This window comes from Balaenoptera physalus (assembly GCF_965194825.1).
Source record: "Balaenoptera physalus genome assembly, chromosome: 1".
NCBI lineage: Eukaryota > Metazoa > Chordata > Mammalia > Artiodactyla > Balaenopteridae > Balaenoptera > Balaenoptera physalus.
The window spans coordinates 114,459,906-114,485,096 of NC_138882.1; the positions used below are offsets into that span (position 1 = coordinate 114,459,906).

Below are 25,191 nucleotides of genomic sequence, written 5' to 3' on the forward strand. Positions count from 1 at the left end.
ATGAACAAATATAAAAAAGCCATTTACTTTTTCTCAAATGAAATCACTATTTTAATTAATTAATTTTTTTTTATTGGGGTATAGTTGTTTTACAATGTTGTGTTAGTTTCTACTGTACAGTGAAGTGAAATAGAGCTCCCTGTGCTATACAGCAGGTTCTCATTAGAAAAATCACTCTTGAGCCATTAACTCACGAATCTAAAGATCAGAACTGTGGGTAAGAAAAGGTTTAAATTTTTACTTAAGTGGTTATCTATTTGTTCGAGAAAACCTCGCTTAAATTCTTCCCAGTCTACTGTAAATTAATAACGTTTAGAAGCTAGATGGGAGAGAACGGAAAGGGAGAAAGCTGCTCAACACACTGTGAATACATATGGATTATTAACATGGGGACTGACACAAAAGATATGTGAAAAGAAGACAAATATAAAAGCACCACTTAGGCTAGGTCATTAAGAGTAAGGGCTAGGGCTTCCCTGGTGGCACAGTGGTAAAGAATCCGCCTGCCAATGTACGGGACACGGGTTTGAGCCCTGGTCCGGGAAGATCCCACATGCCACAGAGCAAGTAAGCCCGTGCACCACAACTACTGAGCCTGAGCTCCAGAGCCCACGAGCCACAACTACTGAGCCCATGTGCTACAACTACTGAAGTCCGCACACCTAGAGCCCATGCTCCGCAACAAGAGAAGCCACCGCAATGAGAAGCCCACACACCGCAACAAAGAGTAGCCCCTGCTCGCCGCAACTAGAGAAAGCCCGCGCGCAGCAACAAAGACCCAAACACAGCCAAAAATAAATAAATAAATAAATAAATAAATAAATAAATTTATTAAAAAGAAAAATAGAGTAAGGACTAGATTCCCTTACCCACATCTGGATCCCTGAGAGTAGCAGCATATTACAGCAACATACAATAAATGAACGTTCACAATCTCTCAGTAATTAGGAAAAGGTTAGCATGCTAAGAATAGTGTTTTTAAAAACAGGAAGTACTTCATAACTAGAAAAATCTTCAATAAAGTTGTATTTTAAATGTTTCTGGTCTTTAATGGTTTAAAAGTTGCTTAAAGAGCAAACTATGGTTTATAAAGAGGTATCAAGAATGGGTTTCTAACTAAAAATAGAACCACCATATGACCCAGCAATCCCACTACTGGGCATATACCCTGAGAAAACCATAATTTAAAAAGAGTCCTGTACCACAATGTTCATTGCAGCTCTATTTACAATAGCCAGGACATGGAAGCAACCTAAGTGTCCATCGACAGATGAATGGATAAAGAAGATGTGGCACAGATATATAATGGAATATTACTCAGCCATAAAAAGAAATGAAACTGAGTTATTTGTAGTGAGGTGGATGGACCTAGACACTACCATACAGAGTGAAGTAAGTCAGAAAGAGAAAAATAAATACCATACGCTAACACATATATATGGAATCTAAAAAAAAAAAATGGTTCTGAAGAACCTAGGGGCAGGACATGAATAAAGACGCAGATGTAGAGAATGGATTTGACACGGGGAGGGGGAAAGGGAAGCTGGGACGAAGTGAGAGGATGGACATATATACACTACCAAATGTAAAACAGATAGCTAGTGTGAAGCAGCTGCATAGCACAGGGAGATCAGCTTGGTGCTTTGTGTCCACCTAGAAGGGTGGGATAGGGAGGGTGGAAGGGAGATGCAAGAGGGAGGAGATATGGGGATATATGTATACATACAGCTGATTCACTCTGTTATAAAGCACAAACTAACACACCATTGTAAAGCAATTATACTCCAATAAAGATGTTAAAAAAAAAAAAAGAATGGGTTTCTAATGACTTAATTCTTCATTGGAAAATTTATATCCAGAGGTAAGAAAAGCACAGAAAGTCTAAGATATATGGTTATGCAAAACTGTAATACCAAAGGGAAAAAAAAAGCAATGGAACTGTTACAGATATGCTCTTGGGTTCTGGAAGAGATTTGGCAATATAGGGATAACAGGAACCAAAACTGTGCCTCCATCTTAAATGAACCAATAGGCTTTCCCTCCCAAAAGTCTCTCCAAAAAGCTTCATTTCCTTAAACTTCCATGTCTCCTCAAGGAAGTTTAACTTCAGGGATATCTAAGCAAGTTTTATATATTTTCAAAGGGGAACCAAATTCTCACAAAATCTTGTTTTTGTCTCAAATTCTGTACAGGAAAAATTTCCTTACATTCCACTAATTCTGTATAGGAAATTCTAATCCTTCACTAAGTATGTACAATATTATTAATACTGGATGCTGCTATTATAACTTCATTTTGAGTAACTTTCAATGTAATTTATTTACTTATATAAATGGATTCTAAAATTACATGTGCAATTTTTATAAACACATAACAACAGCAATCTAAATATTTTAAAATTCAAAAGTGGTATTTCTCCAACAAAAGTAAAACATTTGAAAAACTTAATTTCTTAAAACAATTGTTTTTGGTGAGCTAACTTTGAACCTCTGCTTAATAGAAAAAAATGACTTTTAACTAGCTGCTGGATATTCATTCAGATATTGTCAACATTTTTTTCTTTTCAGTACCTAACACAGTTAGTGATGGGTTAAATAACCTTGAAAACTAAATAACAAAACATAAACTAGCTTTATTTAATTCTCCAAGCTCAGGCCACACACAAAAGCACTTAGGATCAAACATAAATGACATCACAAGGGAGTTAGTAGAAGCCAATACACATGTGCAGAACCACCTCTTCACAATGTGAGTTCAAGACTGAACAATCAAAGTCCTCCAGAACATAGCTATACATTTGCCATGGTTTCACAGCACTGACCTTAAAATTATTTTGTGTATGTTCCATTAACTCAATGTCAGTGCTGCTCTTGTGATATTCAAGAAAACTCAACGAAAGTAATTCAATACTAAGGAATAAGATTTTTGTCAGGTAGAGCTGAGTGAGCTCTACAGGGCCACAAACCATTATCTCAGACTTTTTTGGCCCCCCCTCCCCACGCCATAAACCAATTTGTGCCCATATTCCCCCCACCGGGAAAGCATGTTATAGGGTAGGGGAAAGAAAAAGGATCAAAACCTTTCGGTAAATACAAGGAACAGAAATTAAACTTATGATTTTAAACAGGATATAGTTTTACTTTATGCAGTAAGTACATTTTGTCATCTATGAAGGTTTTATTCATTTGTTTGCTTGCTTAAATCCAGTGGAAAACTTTCTTGAACGAGAAATCACATTCCTTGAAGATACTGCAAAAGTGAGGAGTTATTACTAACTAAGCATCTATGCATCATCTCCAACAAAGAGAAAATGCAAGGGTTAAGAGCAAAAAGGGAACTTCCCTGGTGGTCCACTGGTTAATACTCCACCTCCGCTCCCAATCGGGGAACTATGATCCCACGTGCCGCATGACGAGACCAAATAAAAAAAGCAAAGAGGGATTTTGTTGGGTAGAAGTGAGGCGAGGGGAGGAAAAAAAGTGAGCTGGTTAATTTGCAACCTTATTCTTATTTTAAATATAAAGAGAGCATAATATTTTGATCTAGTTATTGCTCCAAGATATTTTGATATTACGACTTAAAAGTTACTTGCTCCCATCTACTTATTTAGAGAGCCAGTTTACTTTCACAGCTTCTCCCACCTCCAAATTTATATCAGACAGATATCTAGTTTCTTAACTGCTACTAATTATAAAAGAATCCCATGATAAAGTTCTCACTTCACACTTAACTGTCAAGTTTTTATTTCCCTGAGGAAAGAACATGACTGATCAACTGCCACAAAAGAAACTGAAGGAGACTTTTGGGAGTGTATTCATAGAGGTACTCAAATATAATTAAAAAGGAAAACTTCCCCACGCAAAGAAGGCATTTTTACTATTTCCCAACGTTGCACAGACATCTTCTTTTGCCATTACATTCTCATTCAAACAACTCTAGAACCAGATTATAAAAGTCTGCTATAACTATACAAGTCAGATCAGGTTCCAACCAAAACTTAAGAGTACCTAATAAAAACTCAATCAAGTAGCCCAAAACACAGAATTAGTTCTACACCAACACTAAGAGAAATCTTAATACATACACAATAGAAACCAAACATACCTTGCAAAATAAAACATGGAAAAATACCCTCAACTCACATATCAGTGAACATTCAGTTCTGTTAAACATTTAGTAACAAAATATATCCAGCAAGATCTGTCTTAATCACTCCCACATTAGACTCTATAGAATAACTCTGATAGCTCATATTCTGATCTAGTTTGATCACCTAAAGGCCTAAGAATCCATATTTATCCATGACTATCAGGGTATTTATAAAATATATTTGTTTTGAATAAAAATGGAATTAATATTTCTACATCTTTTCTTTCTGTAGCCCGGGGCAAAGCTTTTCGGGAAAAAAAAAAAAACAGGAAATCCTTTTACATGAACCGTGACACCTTGTATATACGTAAGAAGAAAAGAAATCACAGTTGAAAAGTCTGAATTTTTTTGAAGTTTGGGGACAGGGTAGATACAGGAAGATATATTGTCTTTCAAGTATAAAGTGTACAAGCTGCTAAACATAGTTTACTTCTTTACAGGATCATTTAAGATGAACATGCAATAATTATTAATATTTATTTGGGGGACAAGAGGAAAATGAAAGCAAAGTTTTATAAAGATTAATTCAAGTGAATATATTTACAATGGAACTAGAACTCCTTGTCTCCCCGGCTAAATAAAAGCCGTCATCTACTGCACCAGTGTGTATTTTCAGGCAAATACAGAAGCAAAACTCATTAGCTCTTTAAAAAATACACACATTTAATGTTGGTCTGTTTTAATCTAAGTAAAGCAATTCCAAAAATACAAACTGAACATCAGAGCCATGTGAACCACCATGATAAAATAAAACAGACATTCACAATAATTACGTCTAAAGACAGTTCAGCTTAATAAATCATCTTCCAGGTATGCTAAAAAAAGAATTACTAAAAATACTGCTGGTGTTCAGTTAGAATTAAAGGACTTTGGGAAAAATGAAATAATATGATACACGTGGAGTGAATAAGGTTACACGGGATTTACATTTTCCATTACCCCTAGATATAAACAAACATTCAAAATCAACACAAACTCTGTGTGTTATTTAAAATATTGCAGCTGCAGGAAAGGCAACTTTAAATTAATAGCTAGGGGAAAATCAAGTTTTGGTGGAGGTAAACAGAAGTGACAGTTCTTAATTTGCACTTTTGTAAAGCTCATTTATACCTGGCCAACCAGGAACCAAATGCAGGACTACGAAGTTCTCTGCTTCTTTTGGCTATAATGTGACAAGAAAAGGTCATCTTTTGAAGATGTTTAAAGAAATAAAGCAACTTTCTTATAAACAGTCAAATAATCAATCAATGGAATAAATAAGTACTAACCCACATTTTTAACCGCTCTGTAATCACTACACTTTACATATTTTTCATTTTGGTGGCAAATTCTCCAATTTTTAGGCTAAAATCCACCAATCACTTTTAAGAGTAAAATGAATAGCCACCAAAATAAGAATATTCTTCTGTTTACTCTTTGGCTAAAAAAGAAAACAAACAAACAAAACAAAACAAAAAGAAACAGAAGACAGCTCTAACACTGGTGCTAAAAGAAACTGTTTTTTTTTTTTTAACACATGTAAAATAAAGTTATCAATTTAAATCTTGGTACGCTGTATAAAAACAAGAGGTAATGTTGTAATAAAACAGCAGTTGCCTCTGCAGGCAACATACTGTTTGTTAACCCTGTGCAATAAAATACTTTGTTCATACTACACTTATTCAACATGACTAACAGTTACTACAGACATTTCAGGAATCTTCACGGGACTCCTATAGACTTACTGTTAAAACTGAGAGACATTTACAATCATAATGTGCCATGAAAACTTGAAAACGTTACTTCTAGTAGGAGATAATATTCATACTATTTGAATTTGTTTTAGGTACTGAACAGCTGAGTTACAAGGACTGAAAGTGAAAAGCATTCGAAAAAGCCCATGAACACTGTTGTTCACACCCTTCTTCAGAACACACTAAACTTGTTTGACACATTTCTCTTCATACATAGCAAGCAACAGCACCCAATAAAAGCCTGAGAAGAAATGCTGCTGTGTAAATACTGCAACTATTCCTGAAAAAAGAATTATGGGATATATACTCCAAAGCTGCCCATTCCCATAATTTGTATTGCATAGGTCACATAATCAATCACACACATATATATACACACGTGTGTATATATATGTACATGCAAAGAATATATTAAGACGACAATGAAGTCTAGTCACAGAGCAATTTACAGGCTCAATATATTTTTTACACTTTGAAAGAAAATTTCAATATTTTACAGTCTTTTAGTAGGCATTATATACACTGCACTTTATGAATTCTAAAAGGTATTGAAATAAATTTTTTCCAACATTTTGGTAACAAAACAGACAATGTTTCTCCAAATACTTGTGCTATCTACATGATAGGTTTGCTCTGATAACCACTAACCACAAAAACTGACTCAATGGAATAATTAGAAAAATTATCTAACACCATGCATCGGTTTGAATCATTTTTAATATCCTATCCTAGAAACATTCTACAAATCTTAAGATTTAAAAAATTAAGTCTCTGTTCTGATTTTTAAAAGATATCTTTTTATGACAATATCCATAACATTGACAAGTACATGTTAAGGCTAGTATTATCTCCTTATGTGATTTTTTTTTTTTACCTTTTTTTTTTTTTTTTTTAAGAAAGATAGTAAAAGCCAGACTCCTTTAGGGCTTTGAACTGTACCTACAGAAAATGAGAGTGCAGTGAACATAATGTTCAGTCCTACAGTCAGGATGCAGTTGCTCCTTCCCATTCCACAAGATACTGCACCTTTCCATCAAGTGTCACCCGACGAGCCAATACTCGGTATTTTTCACCACATGCTATTCTACCTGCAGCACCAAAATAACTGGTAATGGAGTTTTTTAGATGATTGAGTTGTAACTCCTGATCTGCTAAGTTATTCAAAATCTCTGTGTTGAGTTCATCAAATTGGTAATCTTCTTTGCCTTCATCATCCTTTACAATTTCTGAGTTCTGAGTCTGGAGTGCTCTTCTTGGAAGACGACCCCTTCTCCTCCGTAAATGCGGTATTGCAGCAGGCCAAGATCTTCCTGTACGAGTTCTTTTTCTGGAGTCAGATAATCTATAGAACAAAAAAGGCCACAATTGTCTCCCCTTGCTGACATAAAAATCAGCCAAATCAAAACAACAAATGCTATATAAAATGGATTATCACTCGCCTTCATTAAATTCAATCACCTTCTTGAGGCTGACCTCTGAAGAGCTTTTCTTCCTTAACTATGTACTATTAAGCTTAAAAGAATCAGAGGAAATTTTTGATTTATAAGGCCAACGAGGCAAATTCTTACCAAGAGGATTTCTAAGTCAGGTCTTGTCAACGTTTTTATCATTAAAAAGAAGACAGTTCATTCATTCATTCATTCAATGCAAGAAACATTTAATAAGCACCTACTACATACAAGACACCTTTCCATGTGCTTAAACAGATGGCAGAACTAGTATAAAGATTCTCTTCGTTACTAATTCTAGGCCTACTGTTAAGTAAGAAATAAGCCTAAACTAGATGTCAGGGTACCTTTGGTCTAGCTCAGTATGATATCGGCCAAATTTAAATCTCTTATCCTCTGTGTTCTCCTAAGTGAAGAGATTAAGTGAAGGGGCTGAACTAGACAATCTTTGAGTTGAGAAATATAATGATTTTATAAAACAAGGTCAAAATATAGCATAACAGCTAAATTCAAAGATTTTATAATCATACTGCCAAAGTTAAAATCCCAGCTCTGTATACTTGCTAATAAACATGCCATCTTGGGCTTGTTACAAAAACCTTCTAAGTCTCAGTTTTCTTATCTATAAAATGGGAACAACTCAAAAGACTGTTTTAAGAATTAAATAAGACGATGTACAAAAAAAAAAAAAAAGACGTATGTAAGCTTAACACAATGCTTGGCAAGAGGCAAAAAAAAAAAGCTCACATTATTATTATTCACAATTCATTTAAAAATGAGTTACATTTTTAAATAGTTAGAATTTTATATGATTTACAAGAGCAGTTTTTGAATTGTGAACAAAAATTAAACAAGAGGAAGTATAAAACCTAGAAGCTCATAGCTCTGGCCCCAAGTAAACTAAACTTTTCTTACCTGATACATCAGACTTCAGGAAAAAGTTGCCCTTCTGAAGAGTTAGGTTAAATAAAATATTAGAGGGGAAGTCTACTATTGATAAAAATCCTGAGTTTAAAATCCTTTTATTAATAGAAGGATTTGTGTGCCTGATTCCAACTTATTAAAAAAAAATCCACACTTGTATATTAGAAGCATAAAAAGGTCTTACAGAAAACAGCACACCTATAAACACCAGGATACCTCTTCTCTGTGTACATAGCAAAATTCCTGACAAATGTGAAAATTCTAATGTCTGTGCTCTGAAAAGCAAAAATATTCAGATGAATATTAACAACCTAAGGAATCAACATACAGATTGCTTCTCAAAAGTTGAAAGACAAACGTGTATCACTTTCAATTGCTAAAAATTTATTTAATCACCACTTTACAAAGAAAAAGTCTAGAGGAAAATTAGTCAAGGATAAGAACATAAAATATCTACCCATAATGCCTGGAAATACTAGACGAGGTAGTTTCTTTTGCACTGGAAGCACCCGTGAAATCCACATCTGAGGTATTGGATGAATGTGCAGTTCCCTCAGTTCTCCTGAGACAAAAGAATTTAAATGGTATAACGACTATATTACATAACAGTAGAAATACTAATTTCCCCCCCAAAAGAAAATTCCTAAGGTAGGAGAAAATAACTTTCTATTTACCCTATAGAACAAGGTAAATCCAAAGTAGGATTCTCTGAAATTGATTCCTTATCCTGGAAAATAAAAAAACACACTTAAAGCATGGTTTCTAAAATAAAGATATTAGTTTCTCAGTAATTTCAAGCAGACTTCCTCTCTGAGAACATATGCCAATATATCCTCTTACCAAAGGTGGCTCAGCAGTTTTCTGAATCATTTTTCTTGTATATGGGCCAGGTGGACGACCTACAGACTTTTTCTTTCCTTTTTTTTCTATGCCATTGCTTACTTCCCTGAAACATGAAACCATTTATGTATTTAACCTCTGCACAGAGAAAACAAAAAGACAATGGACAATATACACTATCATAGCTCTACTTATGTAATAATTAGATTATACTTATATTTTTACATTAATGGTAATATAAAAACAACAAAGTTAAATCTACAAGTTTAGTCAAGTTCATAGATAATACATTCTAATTTAAATATTTTTAAAAAGATATTTACATACAAAAGGTTTAAGAAAAAAGTTCTCTAATACTATTCTGAAAAATACATACCACCTAAAATTCTTTTTAAAAAACATAAAACAAAACAAAAAAATACTACTATATTAGATGGAAGATTCAAAATCTCCTTAAAGTTCAATTATTTCATTTAGGTTGTTACTATGTAGGTACTTGGGGGATGTTTCAAGAATTTACTATACTAAAAGTGATTACGAATTTAGTAGTTAACCTCATGGAGCCAGGAAGTATCTATGTTAAAATACAGTAGGTATAAACAGGGACATCCTGTGGGTTCCTAAATGATGCTAATCAGAAAGAGAATGAAGCCCGGGGTGGGAGAATGTAAAGGAAGAAGGAATCCTTCATACTGGGCAGGGGAGTCATTCAAGGACAAAATTAGAAAGATCAAGAAAACCATTTTTGAGACACAAAGGCAAATATCAAGCAATAGGAAGGGGCAAAAAGCAATAGGTCAAGAACATCTCTAATTAATAGAAGGGAAGAATGGCAAATATCAATACACAGAACATCCATTTCATTTATTCAACAAACATCTCCATATAAAGGGGATACTAACAATAGGAATACAAAGACGTTCCCTGTGCTAAGGGGTTCACAATATAGTTTGAAGGTGACAAATGTGTATACAAGCAGGATAATAAATGGTTTAAGTGCTATAAGAACATTATCCAGGAACATTCAAATTAAAAACAAGGTGAAGGAACAATATTATATAATAGGCTAGAAAGAGGTGACTGGAGAAAACTAGGAAAGACTATCCCTCCACACACCAAACTAAGGTTGGGGAAAATAAAGGTGGAAATACAAGGAAGGAGAAAGTAGAGAAGCTAGAGTAACAAAGCATAACTAGAACTATAATCAAAAGTTTCAAGGATAAGATGGATGGGGTATACATTTTTTTTGTTTTTGTTTTTTGGAAAGATGATCAACATTAACATTTATAAAGAACCCCTGGACTAAAGAAAGTACACTTTAGTCCAATTCATACATAGGTCCCAGAAGGAACTGAGAATACCTTTAGAGAAAGTTGAACCATTACCTGGTGGCATCAAACGAAAACCTTATAGCTACCACAGACAAAGTGTCCTATCAAAATCATGATATGAATGAGAAAGATTGTAGAAATCTTTTTTCTAATTCATAATATAAGCAATTGTTAGCAAAAGATTAATGATAAAATTTGAAAGTGACAGGAGTAAGTATTCTTTCCTTCAGAAAAAACAAACCCTTAAAGTAGTATCTACTTTATTACCAACTCAAATGGATATAAAGCACTGTCAACCCTCTGTAATTACATTTTCTTATTCTCCAAGATGATTATCTCATACCTTGTATTTGCTCCTTAAATTTCCCTCTCAGCTATCTTTCCCTCATCATTTCATTGAGAAAACAGAAGTTACCAAGCAATAACTTTAGTCATCTTCCAAATGCTAAATCTAAAACAGAACCAGCATTTGTACCCACCTTTTCCTTTTTCACCCCATTTCAACAGAAGGGTGTAAGTCCTCCTATCAAAGGCTACTCCCACATTTAGGCTCTAAATCCTGCCTCTTTTGGCTTCTCAAAGACTTTACAATATCTTCAGTTTCCTCCCCTCTCTCCTATACCACTCTCTTCTCCACTGACACACAAAAACAAGTTACAATTATCTTCTATCTATTAAAAAAAAAAATCAATTGATTCAGCTTCCATTCCCTTTACAGTACAGTAAAACTACTTCTGAGAGCTGATGATGCATACCCTTTTCCACTTTCTTCCTTCTCTTTCAGAATTTTTAAAGATTATTTCCTTTTTTCCCCTTTTCCTTTATTATCATCATCATCATCATTTTGAATTCGCCCATGTCCCTTATTGTACAAAAAGCCCAGTTTTGACACGTAAATTGGGCAGTGCTGGATTCGATCACACTGACCCACTCCCATCTTCTATCTTTACCACTCAAGCAGAATTGTTTTTGTCAAGGTCACTAATAACAGAATGTTATCTAATCCAATGAACATTTTTCTCTCATCTTAACCTGCCTCTCCGCAACATTCAGTACTGTTTAATACACCCACATCTTTCTTGAAATACTCTCCTTCACTTCGTTTTCATGACATCAAACTTTCCTGGTTTCCTCCTATTTCACTGATTGTTTTCTGTTAGTCTCCTTCATTTATTTCACTTCTTCCAAAACTCTAAATGATATCAGGACATTATTCTGGGCCACATTCTCTTCTCTTCCCCTCTCTCTCTAGGTAATTTCATCCAATCTCATGGCTTTATAAATCAGCTTCAAAATTTATCATGTGTCCTGACCTCTCCTGAGCTCCTGATTTACACACCCAACTGCCTATATCTAACATCATCACCACTTAGATATTCCTCATAAGAATCTCAAACTCAATGAGTATGAAACAGAAGAATACTTTATTCACCTTGCCAAAATCTGTTCTTCCAGATCTTGGTAAGTTACCACCATCCACTAGTTGCTCAAGCCAGATATCTGGGCATTGTGTAACTTCATTTCTCCCTTCCTTTCAGAAATTTAATTCATTAGCAAAGCCAGCAAATTCTGCCTCCGGTGGAGATCTTGAATCTATTTTCTGTTTGACTGCTACCACCTACACCTACATAAGCAACCATTATTTATCTCTCACCTAGAAAAACGAACGAGTCAATTTTTTCTTGCTTCTATTCTTACCTCTATTGATATCTGTTTTCCAAACAGCACCCAAAGAAGTATTTTTAAAGGATAATTCAATCTGCATATATCTTTAAATAGCTTCCCATTATTCTCAGAAAACAACCCAAACTCCTTATGAGACCTACAAAACTCTATATGACCAAGCCCTACCCAACGTTTCTAGCACCTGATGCTGTTCTCTAGCCCTCATTCACACCTCAGTAGCCTTCTGTGAGTTCCTAGAACATGCCTCACAGCTTCACACTTACTTTTGCTACCTAAAATATTCTTCCCTTTGTTCTTCACATTGTTAGGTCATTCTCATTCTTTAAGTTTCAGCTTAAATACTATCTTAAATAGGCCTTCCCTAAGTCGCCTTCTTAAAGTAGACCCCTACATCTCTATCCATCCCAGTACAGTCTAAATCTGTTTGCTATTTCCTAAATGGTATTAGCATGATCTGTAATTATTTTACTTGTTTATCACCTTTCTTCCCCACTATAATGTAAACCCCATCAGGGCAGAAAGAAAGTCTCGTTTGTTATTATATCTACAGCACTTAGACAGTAAGGTGCTTGATAAATGGAACGAATGAACAAACGAATGAGAAATGAACAAACAAATGAACAGGCCAGTACTTAAGCTGTTTGCTAACAAAATCAATAGGGCCTATTCATGGAAAGCCTTAGATCTAAACGTAAATAAATAAACATCTAGCATTAACTTTGTACCTTGTCCACGCAAGAAATTATAAACAGGAAAACAAATCAGGGTCACTGCCACTTGTACTTTGAAATATACTAATGAGACTAAATAACACACATTTTTAGTTAAATAAGCTAAAGAGAAAAACTAAGCCACAGATCAACTTTTACCTTGAATCAGATATAGGTTTGGATGCCTTTCTGCCTTTAATTTTAAATTCATGGGAAGTTCCTTCAGGTTCTTTCTCTGCTTTGAAAGCCACATTTGGTGGCACAGGAGGAACACGAATTCGCAACCCAAACAAATGCTTCTTCTTCTTTATTTCTTTCCCAGACATAAACCTAAATTTTTAAAAAAATTAACTAAAAATTTAAAAACTGAACACATATACATGGCAGACCCTAAGTTATAACTTTCAGATATAAAGTCTTTACACATGAAAGTCCACCCAATACTAGAAAAACTGACTTTTTGCCCCTTGCTTTCTTTGATTCTTATCTGCCCCAGAGCCAGTCCATAGTAGGATATGACGGGGGAGTAGGGAGAGAGGAATAGTATCAGAAGGGAGAAGAACACATGTCCACTTTTCTTTTTAAAATGTGGCATCTAACTTTTTAAAGTAAGAACGAAGAATAGAGAGTGGTGTCTTTTTAGTTCCAATATGTTTTTCCATATTTTTAGTGTCATCTGTCAAAAACATCTCAAACAAGGTTTAGGAAAAGAAGAATTCTATTTCAGAGTGGATCTGTGAGGAGAGAAACCCTGGCCAGAAAGTAATCGGTGAAAGCATTGGAAAAGAAAATAGGAGACCAATCCTAGAGGCCCAGAAAATAAAAGGAGTGTCTAGTATGTCAGATCTGGAATTGGAAATAACCTGGAGCAGAGAAATGACATTTCAGTGTGGGCTTGAGTTTCTGAAAAATATGCTCCTTAATCCTTTCCCAAAGTCCTTAGGGTCCTTATTCTAAAACACCCTCTTAGCTCTACTAGAGCATGCCTGGCCATAAAAACCACTACCAAGTGCTTACATTGTTCTTCCACTTTTATATAGGTTTGAGAAAGGGGAGCTCCCATTTCTACCATAACAGGAACAAATGTATTTCAAGCACACTAAGTTGGATTACAGAATTCATTGTCCCATAAAGTATGTTTATGGCACTGTAACTGCTCGTGGCTTTTTGAGCTGGCCTAAAGATCTAGCCACTTGTAATTGTAACATTTTTTAATGAGGAAATGTTGCTAAGTTCAAAAAAAGCAACTTGCTACAAACAAAAATGTTATAATTCAATAGTTGGTTGGAACCAGCATATACATTTAAAAAATTATTTCTATTGCATTTTGAAAATATTTTTAAGAGACACAGATAAGCTGGTTTAAAAAAAAAAGGGAAAGATCTATACAAGAATGTATCAAACAATGTAACTTAATTATGAAAAACAGATCACTAATACTACTATTCTCTAAATGATGGCAATAACTAAACTTAAAACCACGGAAGACCTCAATCATTTAAAAACCCACATTCTCTATACTATATCCCCCTATCTTTTGCATATTCCTACCAGCTAGCAAGATTTTATTTTACTTTCAGTAGATTAAAGTATAAAAACAAGTCATTATTGAGTATGGTTTTTCAACTGAACTGACCAAATTCCCCTGAGACACTGATAATGCCTCCCATCCACCATTCCCAGAGGACTGATCTTCCCTTCTCCAGCCTTTGAGAATCACTGCTTTACTCTGACTGAAAGAGAAGAGGACATTAAAAGGTTTAAAATGGTATGTACTAACTCTATAATCAATCCCACAATTCTTAATGCCATTATTCCTTATACTTACTAAATATCTCCCTCATAGGGATACATAAAATAAATCAACTTACATGGTCTTGTAATCATTTAATGCCTCCAGAACATGCTCATATCTTTCAGATTTTGGTGTGTCTGCCAGCTGTGAAGTATCAAGAAACAATTTAATGCACTATAATTTCATCAGTTAGAAATACACAGGTGCTAGATAGAGGCAATGCGATACAGAAGAAAAGTGTACTGACTAGTAGTCAGATCTAAGTTCTAATTCCAGGTCCTCACTGACCAGCTACGTGACCTAAGGCCATTTAAACTCTCAAGGCTTGTTTTCTCACCTATAAAAGAGGGAGTATAAATCCTTCACTAGTTTCTTTACTAATACTTGTATAGCTCAAATGATATGCCTGCAAGAACTATAAATTGTAAAATACAATAAAAATGGGATTTTATTATTAATCATTAAATTTATTTTAATTCTATAACCTGGGAAAGTAATAATACATTAGAATTACTTTAATATCAACCATAAAAGCTTCTAATAAATACTAACAGGAAAGAATATAAAAAGTAAGGACAAACATGCCATTTTATTTCCCAATACTTCTAACGCAAACCAATAATCTCTATAATTTTAAAAAATAATGTAAATTTGGGGATTTTATTTTCATAACAATTATAGACTTTGGTTAGCCCTAAACCCCAAAATGGCTCAGTAATTTTTTTATCATCACATACCATTTTAAAACCTAAACATTCAATTCTAGAAAATATTCTATTTTGTTCCAGAAAGTCTCTTTCAGAGTCATTTCTGCCTTTTCTTCAAAGTTTAACGACTAGGGCCCAATAGAAAAACAATTAAGTTATAAAAGACCATCCTCAAAGCTACAAAAACTAAAACAAACAAACAAAAAACTTCCAAAATATCACCACTGACTTTCAAAATTACTACTAGTAATTTTCTTTACCAGTTGAAACTCCCAAAGGTCAGAACTTCTTCAAGTAAAAAGAACAAACAAATGTGTCAAATAGAATATTAGAAGTAGAAGAGACTCATAAAGTCATCTACTTTTATTTTACAGATTAGTCAACAGATGTAAAGGTTAAATTGCTTAAATTCACACTGCTGGTTAGGTAGAGAGCTAGAACATTAACCCAAGTGACAATTAAGTACATTCATTCAACATTCACTGAGAGCCCATTCTCAGTGTATTGGGTACTTTAAAAAAAAAAAAAAAAGAAAAGGCAAAGGAAAGGAAAGGAAGGAAGCTGGTTTGGTGCTCATTCCTCTTAACCCTACCACACCTTCCTATTGTAATTTCTGAAGTGTCCAGTGATAGAAAATTTCTATTAAAGGAGAAATAATGGACTCAGGTTTTACAGTCGGAGAGAGACCCAAGATGTCCATCTAATTCAAGTTTTCATTAATACTTCAATCCCTTTTATAGTACTGAGTCATGCAACCTTGGTTTAAATAGTACCACTAATGAAACCTAATGAAGGAGCCCATTCCATGGGTGAAAAAAACCTTCCTTCCTGGATTCCCTTTTTTATAAGACAGTTCTTCAAATATTTGACAATAGCTATCATGGCTAAGTATAAGATTAGATTAAAGTTTTTAAGCAGCCCCATCACATGATTATTTCATATTAAGCTTGGCCAAATAATTCCATCCTCTTCCTGGTCCCCCAGTGCCACCTCAACTCTAAAATCTTATTAGATGAACTGCTATCAAGCCAAGTATCCCCCATCATACGCTGCTTCTTCCATACTGTTGTTTGCGTATTTAAGCCTAAAAGCAAAATTTTACAACTGTTGTTAATTTGATTTTGTTTTCAGCTCAGTGTTTGAGATGGTCTTTTCTCTTGATTCTGTCACCCTTCTTGAATTGAAGATAGAGACAAAAACAGAACCCTGTGGTTCTCCCTCAAGAATATTTCCAAGCCATTGACTGCTTCTGTTACTATTACTCAATTAGTTACAAATCCTTTTACCTTTTATTTTAACCAGTTCACATTTCGATATCTTATGTGAAACTGAGTTATACTATGTCTACACCATGTGCATTAGCATTTGACATAACAGTGTTGCTTATCATATCAAAAAAGAAACCAGGGTATTTAACATGGTTTATTCTAATAAATTAATGGCATTTTTTTCTTATTGCTTTTTAAATCTTCACAAGCCATATGTATGAAAAATCTGCTCTACAATTTTGCTGACATTCAACAACAGTTTCTAATTTCTCAAATCCACTCCTTTTTACTTTTTGAAAATCACAATGAATTCTCTTTTTTCTTTTGGTACTTATTCTCTGTGGTTTCCCAGAAAGTTTAACTGTAAGTTGCTTCCGCACTCCAGGACTGTTCTGCATAGGACTGTTTATTTCAACTCGCATAATGCAGTCAAGGGTTCCCTTTCTGTATTTTGAAAACAAAGAGTGCAAATATTATAATGTAAATCAAATAAGCTGTATTAGAAGAGCATTATGTTCTAGATCTCCCATCTGACCAGGTTTATAACATATATCTTCAACAGAATAATCATTTTTGTTCCTCCCTCTACAGACACTAATCTCACACTATGTTTTCACTTTCAGGGTTGTATATTTCTGTACAGATATACATGCTATTATGTATAGTTGAAATTCTTCCTTTCAATAAAATACATGCCTCAATTACCAATATTTAATTCCACACCACCGAGGCTTAAGTATACCAAACAGCTTAAGTAATTTGTTTACCAACATATACACTGTATGCTAATATACAACGCAAGGCCCAAGTACTGCTTTTAACTAGATTTCTTATAATTTTCACTTAAAAGTATTACACCACCTCTACTATACTACATTTTCTCTAGCCAAAACATTGTTTCTGCCATAGTATTTCACTTGAATTTTATCTATGCTTTTCTCCCTACATCCTTCAAGTGAGGCAGCACTCAACACACTGCTCTCCTATAAACCTTTGGGTGTTTAAGATTTAAGACCACAGTTAATAGAAAAGTGGGTTGTCCTTACAGAACTGAAATTTCAAATCACATTAGGAAGCAAAGACAAATGATAATAGGCAGATTCTAAAAAGTATTAATATCTCATTGTAACTCCCAAAAGTAATCTGATACAACCTCATTCTAAACACCTTATTGTATATAAAAACCTTAAGCAACTTTTATTTGGGGTGTCAAATGTTATATTACATATTTTTACTATCTCAAAGAAAATAATTCAAAACACAGCAGTTTCTCAAATAGCTATACTCAGTCTATATGATAATCATTAAGGCACCAAGTCTCAAAGATGTTTAACAAGATCACATAAGGAAATGATACAAAATAATCACTGTATTCTAATATGTTCTAACAATCCTAAAAATAATCAACAAAGAACAAAATATATGATACCTAAATGTTAAATTTGCCTTTCAGTATGTAAGGATATAAAGTTGACCCCTGAACAACAGGGGTTTGAACTGCATGAGTCCACTTATGTACGGATTTTTTTCACTAAATACATACTACAGTACTATACCGCGGTTGGTTGAATCTGCAGGTGCAGAACTGCAGACAGGGCAGGGCGCAGAGGGTCAGTGCCCCTAACCCCGTGTTCTTCAAGAGTCAACTGTACTCTCTAAAATGCACTCTCTAAAATATACTCTCTAAAATTCTAGAGCAAACGTCTTTGTTGTATAATCTATAGTATGTATAGTAAGAACTGATGTTCAAAATGACTTGAGTGTTCCAAAGTACTCAATTAACCAATACAAGCATACATCCTTTCATTTACCTCACTTTACTGTGCGTCACAGATACTGTGTTTTTTACAAATTGAAGGTTTGTGGCAACCCTGCCTCAAGCAAGTCTATCAGCTCCATTTTTGCAACAGCATTATTTTTAAATTAAGGTATGTATATTGCGTTTTAAAGACATAATGCTATTGTGCACAACAGACTACAATGTAGTGCAAGTATAACTTTTATATGCACTGGGAAACCAAAAAGTTCGTGATTCTCTTTATTGCGATATTCGTTTTATTGCAGCAGCCTGGAACTGAAACCGCAGTATCTCTGAGGTATGCCTGTAATATACTTAGCATACAGCAATTCTCATGTTTTGAAAGTACAGTTGGCCCTCAGTATCCCTGGGTTCCAACTGCAGAAAATCAATCAGATACTAAGGGCCAACTGTACTACATCATTTTATATAAGGGACTTGAGCATCCTCAGATTTTGGTATCTGAAGGGGGTCCTGGAACCAATTCCCTATGGATATCAAGGGATAACTGTAATTAATGTTATTTTATAAAAAGATTTTGAATACAAATATAAACAAAAAGAAAATTTTATTAACCTAATTTTGAGTTAGTGACAAAATTCAATTTGCAATTCAATTTCAGGTAACCAAAGATTTACTACTTTAATAATTTGGAATAATACATTATTTGTATTATCTTTGTTTCTATTACCACAAACATTTAGAAGTAAACTAAATGAAAACACTGAATAAATATTACTGACAAATTTTATGGTCTCTTTATCATTAAAATCTCACTCTAAAAACCAATTACAATATTAAGATGAAAATATTAATACAGAGGATTAAAACCTGAACTTCCATCTGTAAATAACTAGTCTGAGGATGGGATGACTAACCTAAGACGTCTGAAATATTTTCTTTTTTTTAGTGCAGAAAAAGAGCAATGAGAAGTGACTAGAAAGTCACTTGTTCTGATAATAAATTTTATGGCTCCCAAAAATGAAAACACTCCTCAGAAAAGTAAAACTTTTCTGTTGTAAAGTTATATTAGATTGTAATCATGTTTTTCTTAATTTTTAAATGAAAAGAGATATATTTTTCCATTTTGGCAAAGAATAAGAAATTGAAATTTCTTATGTGTTAAGACATTATCTCATAGGTTACAGAAAATAAAACATGTACCTATTGCTGACATAAACTTTTTCTGACATGTGTCAGAAGTTCAGTTTGGAACTGAGATACCTGAAATTCATAAACTGAACTCATTTCTTTAAAAACATCTAATTATGGTTTTTATTATTTTCTATTTTCAGCCTCTTCAATAGAATCTAAATTACATTTTTATTTTAATAAAAAATGATAGCATTTGAAATAAATAAAACAACTTGAGTTTGTTTGTTTTTTTGATGTGGACCACTTTTTTAAAGTCTTTATTAAATTTGTTAGAATACTGCTTCTGTTTTTTATGTTTTGGTTTTTTGGCTGCAAGGGATGTGGGATCTTAGCTCCCCCACCAGGGATCAAACCCGCACTCCCTGCATTGGAAGGCGAAGTCTTAACCACTGGACCACCACCAGGAAAGTCCCAAAACTTGAGTTTTTATATGCATGCCCGCTATCTACGTGAAGTAACCAATGCAGAATTTAATCATGTAAAACATAAAGTATACTAAAAGGAATATAGATGTATCTGCATATGAAGTGCTGAAAGAACCATAGCTAGAAAGCATTTCAAATTAATGTATTAGAACATTAACTATTAAGATGACTATAAAGAACACTATACTTAACAGTGCCTTACACACTTTTTTCTCCCATTATTAATCAGTTTATTAAAATTTATCAAATTTACAAGTCACTCACTTTCTCTCAAAAGTCATCTGAAAAAAGCTTTTAACAGAAAACTTAATGAGAGTATTATATTCCAATTTCTAACACTCAAAACATCTTAGCTCAATTGATTTTAATAATATCTTTGATTTTAAAATCGAAGTATTCCACAGGTGTTTATTTTATGCAACTGATCTACCACTAACTTTTAAATAAATGTGTATTATGCACTCCTTGATGCCCCATAAAACCCCCAGAACAACAACAACAAAAACTTGATATCTTACTTGATGTGAACCTTATAAACTGCCTCATGTCTAAAAGCTACAAATGCAGAAACTCTTCCTAAATTTCAAATCGTTTAGTTTTTACCTCAAAAAGTAATGCATGACTAATTCCACATATTATAAAACAAAAAATTTAGTTAATGTCCGTATTTTAATATTTAATATTTGTATTTTAATAATTCTAAATAAATGCTAAAAACAAGGTAAATATTAAAGTTACTCTAGTTATTTTCTTCTTTGTGCTATTCTGTAGTTTCAAAATCTTCAATGAATATGCATTTATTTTTATACTGCTTTTTCAAAAAAAAACTCTTTGTAAACCAGCATGAGTGGTTACACTTTGCAAACAAAAAGCAAATGAGATGTCAGAATAAGGGGGATAATCTCCAACTCAGGTAGCTTCACTCTCTAACTTAGCTAACATTATTACTGGGTCTCACTATTCCTGGAAGTTAAAGATATATAAGGGAGTACCAACACAAGAGGAAAGAAGAGTGTTGGTTATATCTCTAAGTTTTATTTAGTTATTTATTTACTTTTTGGCTGCATTGGGTCTTGGATGCTGCGCATGAGCTTTTCTCTAGTCATGGCTAGCTGGGGCTACTCTTTGTTGTGGTGCGTGGGCTTCTCATTGTGGTGGCTTCTCTTGTTGCAGAGCACGAGCTCTAGGCGCATGGGCTTCAGCAGTCACGGCACGCGGGCTCAGTAGTTGTGCCTCGCGGGCGCTAGAGCTCAGGCTCAGTAGTTGCTCCACGGCATGTGGGATCTTCCCAGACCAGGGATTGAACCCATGTCCCCTGCATTGGCAGGCGGATTCTTAACCACTGCGCCACCAAGGAAGTCCCCATCTCTAAGTTTAGAGTAAACTTAGAAGAAAAGGAGGAGGAATCATAAGATACCCGATAATAAGGATTTCTCCCTCCCTTCTATCTTTAACTACAGTGATTTTCACTTCAGAAAATGGAAGAATAAAGTAATTTACTTCCTCCTACATTTTTCCTCAAGTCAAGAGGCAACAAACAGGAGAATGAGGGCTATAGCCTCATCAAAGATATTTCTTCCTAACTAAACCTAAAATGCTACTTTAGATGTAGGGCTTATACATGTGCGATAGTTGCTTTTAACAAAACAAAAAAGACATTAAGTAGCTAATGAAGTTAGCTCTAAGACCACCTACCTCTCCAGGGTGCAATCTATCCCAGTTTTCATTAATGTATGTCATAAGCTCAAGTTCAGAATCAAAGTATTTCTTCTTGTGAATAACACTTAGGTTGTAAAGGCATAGGTGTGCTATATCTACCCTGGAATCCAAAAATAATCAAAATATATGAAAACAATGTTTTTGGTTATTGTTTAAAAATCACACAATATTTTTATAAAACCAGCAATTAAAAAATCCAAAGTAAAGTATTTAGGTGAACAGAGGGCTAATATCACAAGTCATATTCACAATAAATCATTACATATGAAAAACATTAACTAAACATTTAATTTATCCTGAACAGTAAGTAAAAATTAAAAGATATTTGATTTCTTGAAATAAATTCAAAGAGGACCTGATGCTAAGAAAAAATAACTTATGATCTAAAATTTCATGTTTTCACTACTACATAAGCTACAAAATGGATCACACTTTAACAGACTTTATTTTATCTGATTCATGAATTAAATCTTATCTTTTCCTAAAATATGTAAAATATTTGACAAAAATTTCTAAGCACTTACTATAAACATTTTCAGTAAATCTCCAAAATTCATCATACTTCCCATGCCCCAGGATTACTTAACTGAGGCAGAAATTGTCATATTTGTTATAAGACCTTTCTCTGTTCTACTGATGCTATTCTGAAGGCCCAAAAGAACTAGAAACATGAATAAGAATTTTGAAGATCTAAAAGATATTTGAAAGTTACTTTGTATGCCATTAGAAACTGAATGGCCTTATTACTTCAGCAATAAAACTAGATAATCTTTGGGGAAGATGACATCAGGCTTGAGGATAAATACAGGAAAAGAAATAAAGCCAGGCATAAAGAAGAACAAATTTTTATTTAAGCTAAGTAAATGTATATAGAAAGTTTCATCCTGTAGATTTAAAAATATGGCTCTTTTTTGTTCCTTAACAGAAATGTCCATACTTACCATTGTAATGGTAGACGTTTGAGGTATTCTGGTCCAGAACTGCAGACAGAGCAAATAAATGTATAAAACCTAAGGAAAAAAGAAAAGTTATATACTGAGTAATCAAGAGTACATATAAATTATTTAACAATTAAAATTAATATTCAGCAAGTACAAATCCTACAATTGACATAAGGACTTATATACAAAGCAAAATATAATTTGAATCATGACACTGTGATTTAAAGAGTTTCTTTTCCAGTAATGACAAATAATAAAATAAGTTTGTACATGGGGGAAAGGGGCAATTTTTTTTTTAACCATTAGAGACCTTCAGAGTTCACATACAGATTGATATACAGGCATAGTTTACTAATGCCTTGTGTGTAACAGGAATTGTGATGACTACTCCCATACACATTGCCACTTTTCAATGCTCAAAACAACATGGTAGAAAAAGTCCAGGAGACAAGCTGACCTTCCTAAGGTCAGAAAGACAATAAATCACATAAGCTAAGATTTAAACCCAGAGTTTTTGATGTTACATTTAGTGCTCTAATTTTTCTTCTAGAGCTCTCTCTGCTATTTCATGTTCTCTTAATCCAAAAAGACATTAGGTCTGTCTTTGAGGTTCTCTGGATTCCCTTGAGGTCCTTTAAAAGAAGGTACCAATGAGAATAGTTTAGAGTACTGCGGGGCAATAGGTGCAAATATATTCACTGGTCAAATACTTAAAAGCTTTCTGCAATATCCAAAAGCACAAAAATTATGTTTTTTTAAAAATTACATATAATTTAAGTATATTAAACAACATATTCCCCCTAAGGTGAACCTTTTACAAATCACTATTAAAACTACTTTTAGAAATGTGAAAATGAAAAAACATAAATACAATTTTTAAAAGCTAAAAAAAAATCAGTCAAATGCCCTTCTCTCACCTGTCTCCAAATAGCATTGGCTTTTGAAGGCATTGCACACAAGCTTCATGAAACCACTGTTTACATTTGCAGCACTGTAGCATCTTTAAATACCAGCTACAAGAAAAAATTTAAGATTAAAATTACTACCTTTCATGAGGTAAAGTTTAAAAAAAAAAAAAAACAATGACAAAAGTGACACAGAATATAGTTCTGATTACAGTATCACATTTCTGGTATATTCAGTGTTAAACTTTTTCTTCCCAAAAAGGTTATTAATATTGACCATTTCATTCCTCCTCTCTTTTATTCATGAGAATTTATAAGCTCTTGAAAGCTACATCTACTATTTCTAGTCAATAAGTGCCTGGGTCCTAAATTAGTAAAGGATCTTTGTCAAGCCTGGGATTTTTTTCACATCAACAGTCTCAGAGGTCACTGATATGTAGAGCTATTTGTCTCATATACCAAATAGCCATAGGCAACTTTATGCCTTCACTGTGTTTCTACTATTCTTGTTCCTTATAATGAAAAGAAAAGGAGTACAGCAATTTAATAAATTTGGTTAACATAACCACAAATCTAATCTAAGACTCCACCAGGTATAAAGGCTTTGTGACAGATTTTGTTCTCTTTCAGATGGCTGAAGATGCTAAAACAGAATCTTCAGCTAAAGATATCCTCTCTTTTTAGTTAGTACATGGTTTTAATATCCTTACTTGCCACCCAAATAATGCCTTTTCTTCAAATAATTCTTTTGCTCAGTAAGTTAGCCCCATGTTAATTTTAAGCCATACACAGGCAAAGGCAAGATGCTACTAGTAAGGTCATTCATTCATCAAAAGACTAATGAATACTATGTTCTAGGTACTCTGTTAGGTGTTAAAGTGTTAGCAATATCAAACATAGTTCATGTAGTCACGGTACTTAAAGAACAATGAACAATCTGCTTCATAAAATAATGTCTATAAACTAAGATGCTAGGTATTAATGAGTAAAGGAGAAAGATCAATCTCTAGGTTCACTGTAGCTCTTATAAATGATTTAAAGAAACCAGAGAGAATGCTTCTTAAATCTGCAGGCAACCAAAAATTGAGAAATGTTATAAAAATGTTAAACCACAAATAAAAATTCCATAAGATCAGAGACAAGGTAGAATGAAGAACTAAAATTTCATTCATTTACATATTCATTTATTCATGTTTTCATCACTGAACATCTTATATGTCCCAGCATTCTTCTAGAGAGCATCCCTGTCTTAAGAGAAACATGGAGTCTGATAAGATTTAAGAAACCAATAAATATAATTTAATAGAGTTAAATGTAAAGTTATCCACTAACATTTTTTAAAATGTAGTACAAATACATGATGCACAATTTGGTTTAATATCAGCTTGTATGAAAAAAAGAACTAAAAGTTTTAGTTGACCATCTACAAACCCATAATGAGCCAAAAGAATATGATGGGACGACCAAAGAGGGGCAATACAATCTTTCCTTGCAACAACAGAAGCATAATATCTAGAACTCTAATAGCTTCGTTATATTCTGTCAGACTAGTCCTGGAAACACTGCATTTTGTAATCACGGCACCATTATTTCAAGAGTAAACTTCCAAAAACTGAAGAGCAACAAAGACAGAGTTTGGAAAACATGTCATAAAGAA

At 33.7% G+C, this 25,191-nt stretch overlaps 1 protein-coding gene across 4 annotated transcripts in view; it reads right to left on the reverse strand.

Annotated features, from left to right (window-relative positions):
• Positions 1-835: 835 nt before the first annotated feature.
• MTF2 (metal response element binding transcription factor 2) overlaps positions 836-25,191 on the reverse strand; it is an 83,132-nt gene continuing 58,776 nt past the window's right edge. For 2 of the 4 annotated variants that reach the window (XM_082477492.1, XM_082477491.1), the window contains 9 exons: positions 23,547-23,642; positions 22,630-22,698; positions 21,665-21,788; positions 14,693-14,760; positions 12,981-13,151; positions 9,095-9,200; positions 8,929-8,981; positions 8,712-8,816; positions 836-7,224 (listed from right to left, as the gene is read on the reverse strand). In XM_082477492.1, coding sequence (XP_082333618.1) covers positions 6,867-7,224; positions 8,712-8,816; positions 8,929-8,981; positions 9,095-9,200; positions 12,981-13,151; positions 14,693-14,760; positions 21,665-21,788; positions 22,630-22,698; positions 23,547-23,642 — 1,150 coding nt within the window. In that variant the 3' untranslated portion in view covers positions 836-6,866. Of the gene's footprint in view, positions 7,225-7,321; positions 7,395-8,711; positions 8,817-8,928; positions 8,982-9,094; positions 9,201-12,980; positions 13,152-14,692; positions 14,761-21,664; positions 21,789-22,629; positions 22,699-23,546; positions 23,643-25,191 lie in introns of all 4 variants that reach the window. The other 2 variants (XR_014268091.1, XM_082477493.1) reach the window with 2 other exon arrangements.